A 4120-nucleotide genomic window follows, 5' to 3' on the forward strand; every position below is an offset into this window, starting at 1 on the left:
TGGTTGTAACCACGTAGTAGGACTACAGCCCACCACAGACACCCTCCCCCACTCCTCACGTGTGTTCACACCCTCACCCTCTCCTCTCTCCTCTCTCTCTCTCTCTCTCTCCTCTCTCTCCTCTTGTCTGTGCTGTCTGCCTGACTCAGGCACTCAATCTGCCGATGCGTGATTGTGTGTGGGCTGCTCCGAGGGGGCCCTCTGTGCGATCCGACGGGTAGGGGGGCTGTGCCCGGGCGGTGTCCGGTGTGGAGTCCCCTTCTGATCCCGCCTGGGATGTTGGGTGTGAGGTTGTGGCGGCTTCGATCCCAAGGGGGGGAGCTGATCCCACTCAATAACCAACTCTCAGGGGCAGTAGGTGGGCGAGCTTCAGGCACGCTCATCTCGATCGTCAAGACGTTGCTACGCGCGGTCTTCCGCGGGGGGAGCTGCGTCGACGGGTGCGGGACCGCGGCGCAGCCAGTGCCGCGGCGAGGCCTCCGGCTGTTTGCGGCGGGCGGCTTGCTGCTGGCTGCGATGGCGAAAAACTCGTCTCGCCACACGCCAAGGGCTTATGCTCTGGCGAGACGTGAGGCGCATGCGCCCAGGAGGGGAGGGGGCATGTGTAACGACACTGCTAGAGATGCCTTTCGGGGCCCAGAGATAAAACTTCTGTGATGCCATGCGTGACCTAGTAGTGTCCCCAGCTATGGGCGTGTCCACGTTGGAGCCAGGTGTGGTGTGGGCGCGAGAATAGCTCCGCCGCTCATGGAGGCAACCGATGCGAGTCGACTGGTGTGTGTCGTCGTGGTTTCGTATCAAGAATTCTCTCTCTCGTCGCAGCGAGAATCGGAGAGAGACTGCGAAGAGAGATAGGAAGAGGCGGACGCCCAAGGGTGGGCGACGGCTAGTGCACCACACCCCTCTCCTTAAAATCCCTGTGTGGTGGCGGCGTGCCGTCCTCCCATCCCTCCCTTGGGTTGTCCGTTTTCTTTCTTTCTTTCTTTGTTGGAGGCTAGGACGCAAGCGTCCGTCGCCTTTTTCAAACTCGGGGCCCACTCCGCTACGCTCCGACCCGAATTTGGAGGGCCATGAAATTTGAGGTGTTGCTGCGCAAAAGGGGAAGACGCTCCACGCACAAAGTACATATATCAGTTCTTATGAACGTACTTCCTCTTAGGCGGACCCTCCCGATGCCAGGACGCATCTAGTGCCAGTGAACGCTTTATTTAGGAAAGCTTGGTTAGCTTGTTCGTTTAGCCGCCCACATGCTACGTGATGCCGCATGGTTCGGCCTGCTTGGCCTTTAGTGGGAGTTGACCACTGGTCACCTGCAACATGTTCGCCGGTTGAAGGAAAGACATAGGCACGCTGCGACGCTTCCCACACCGGGATCTCTTGCCCGTAAGTTGTGACAGCCCGTTGTGGATCGCGCACGCGTGCCGCAGCTCGCCGCACTTGCTTGAAAGTGAGACCCGGCAGCTGAGGCAGCAACGCCTCGTGAATGTAGTTCTTGTTGCTGAAGTACATGGATCCCCTTTGCTGCATCAGCCCCTTCACGGCAGCGAGTGCCTCTTTCGAGGACGGCATGGCGTCAGGATGTTGTTCACGCCAGCGCTCACGAGCGATAGTCAATGCAGACCGGACTGCAGATTGATGCGACTCCCCTAGCACTGCTGCAATGGTGGTGTGATCGACAGGCTTGCCGTGCTGCTCGAACACCTCGTACACGCGATCGGCTAGCCTCAGCTGTGCCGGTGCGGCATGTGTGGCCCCGAAAATGAGAGCACTTGCTCACGCTTTTCGTTGGTCCATGGCATCGGCGGCGGTAGCGGAGGCGGCGGCGGAGGAGGAGGAGGCGGTGGGGGCGGAAGGCGCGCGTAGCTGACGGCATCGGCTGCTTTGGCCTTCGCGAGCGCCTCGTCCTGAGGATGTCGAGCCGATGCCGTCCTCGCAATAAAGACTCAGAGCCAGCATCCTGAGTGGCACGCTGGCGCTCAGCTAGCAGCGTGTGCGCCTCCTCCTCGGTTAATGCCTCGCATCGCAAGCCATGGTGCCAGGGACCAGTGACGGCAATCGTTTTGGCAGCATATACAGCCTCAAAGCCGTACACGAACCGGTAGCCGGCGGTCCATGGTGGTACACGGGTGGCCCGGCCCAGCCCAACCTGCTTGCGCCCCTGTCAACCTGACCGTGATCCACGGCGCCCTGTCAGTTTCATATGGTCCAGGCCAGCACGGCCCTGCCAAGACACGAGTTTTTGAACCCAAAGATGGGCGCGTTCGCGAGCTGCCATCACGTTCTGCTTCCCAGCTGTGTCGGTAGCTGGGGTGGCCGTACACTGGCTGGCCGGGCTGCAGCCAATACACGCCTGTGAATCCAGTACCCTCCCAATAGCAGCGCTTGTCCAACTCGGGCGGCACCACAAGGTGCAGCGCGGCTGGAGCCTCCGCCTCGCGCTCGAAGGAAGCCCCGCTCCGCAAGTAGATCACGTCCCGCACCACTTCATCATAGCTGCTCAAGTTGCGCTCCACCCAGTACGCCGCCTCGTAGGACGCCGCTGGTAGGTTGATGTGCGGCCAACAACGCTATTCGTGCGTAAGAGCCACTGCAAGCGGACTGTGCCCCCTGAGCCAATGCGGCGGCGAATGGCAAAGCGCATACAAAAGTCGGGGTCGCAGAGAGCGTCGCGCAGCAGTTGAGCATGCTCGTCGGTCGCGTTGTTTAGGACGCCACGCCAATTTTCTGCGCGCCCATCTGTTGCCTGGCATCCCCGGCGAATTCGTCGCTCGCGATCAGCTCCGCTGCCGCTCGGAGCAACCAGTGCCGTGTCGAGATGAAGCTCCACGACGACGCCCGTGGACTGCACGCGCAGGGAGAGGCGCACGAGCTCCCGCACGGCAAGCGACTTCTCGGCATGCGCCGCCTGACGCCTGTCGGCATCCCATTCTTGCAAGCAAGCCATTGGTGAACCCCCGAATGGGGTTCCCGCCTTTTCCGCGATCATTTCGTCCAATCGAAGGAAGCGCCGGATCGCCCATGTTTAGGGGGTACAAAACTTGATCGGGCAAAGCACGGTGCCACACGCACTTTTGCCAGAGCCTCGCGAATCAATTGGCCTCCGCTCATGACATATTCGATGCGGTAGAAAGAAAAATACTAGACAAAGTGCACGGCGCTTGATCAGTAACCCTCAATCACGACCGCATTTTGCCTTCTGACAAATGTCGACTCTCCTCTCTCAAATGTCGTACAACCAGGAGGTGGACGCGCCCTACTTCGCCACGTACGACGATCGGATCGCTCAAGTCAAGGCGCTCGCCGGAGCCGAGGCCGATCTCGCCGCCGCCAAGCGAAAGCTCAGCGAAGCCACGGCCGCAGAGAAGCGAGCCGAGGGCGCGCGGAAGGGCAACGAGAAGGCGGTTGCCAAGCTCAAGTCGCGCATTGAACAGGCTGAGAACTCCTGCTTCTTCTCCTGCTGTGGCGGCGAGGCCAAGGTTGAGCGGCTTCAGGCGCAGCTCGACGCCGAGGAGGGAAAGGCAGGCGCGCTGGTCGATTCGGAGGGGCGGCTCGAGGAGAAGCTCGAGGTGCTGACAGCCGAGGTGCGGACGGCCGAGGAGCTGGTGGCGCGCAAGGCGGCGCTTGTCAGCGAATCGTCCAGGTCTATTCGCCGTCTCTTTCTCTCTCCCTGCCTCTCCTGACTCTCCGTATCTGCCCGCCCTCCCTCTACCAGCATGTTCGAGTCGGCCGTCCAGTCGCACCCGTCCGAAAAGATGCTCTACCTGCAGCGGGCGGCGGCCGACTGCCGCGCCAACGTCGACTTCGAGGCGGCGAACACGGCGGCGCTGGAGAACGTGGGGCGGATGTGCGTGACGGCGCGCGGGGCCTACCTCGCCGCCATACGAGCGCTCGATGCGGCCCAGTCTACCAACCGGGGCGCCCAGTTCAACAACGTGCTAGGCGGCCGAAACGGCGGGCTCGAGGTGCCTTCGCTTCTCCGCAACCCCACCAAACCCCCACCGCACCCCGCCGCGGCGCCATCGCCGCCCACCACCGCCACCTCGCCGACAACCCCCCCCCCCCCCCCCCCAGGGCGCCCCCGCCCCCGGTGAACGCCCCGGCGACGAAGCGCGCACACAGC

General features: G+C 62.3%; 1 protein-coding gene across 1 annotated transcript in view; it reads left to right on the top strand.

Moving 5' to 3' along the window:
- Positions 1-3224: 3224 nt before the first annotated feature.
- Positions 3225-4120, top strand: part of EMIHUDRAFT_122449 (hypothetical protein) — a gene marked incomplete at both ends in the record, with an annotated part of 4290 nt that continues 3394 nt past the window's right edge. Inside the window, 2 exons of the mRNA XM_005789469.1 lie at positions 3225-3640; positions 3713-3962. Of these exons, the coding sequence (XP_005789526.1) occupies positions 3225-3640; positions 3713-3962 (666 nt within the window). The remainder of the gene's footprint in view (positions 3641-3712; positions 3963-4120) is intronic.

This window comes from Emiliania huxleyi (genome assembly GCF_000372725.1).
Source record: "Emiliania huxleyi CCMP1516 chromosome Unknown EMIHUscaffold_1277, whole genome shotgun sequence".
Taxonomy (NCBI): Eukaryota; Haptophyta; order Isochrysidales; family Noelaerhabdaceae; genus Emiliania; species Emiliania huxleyi.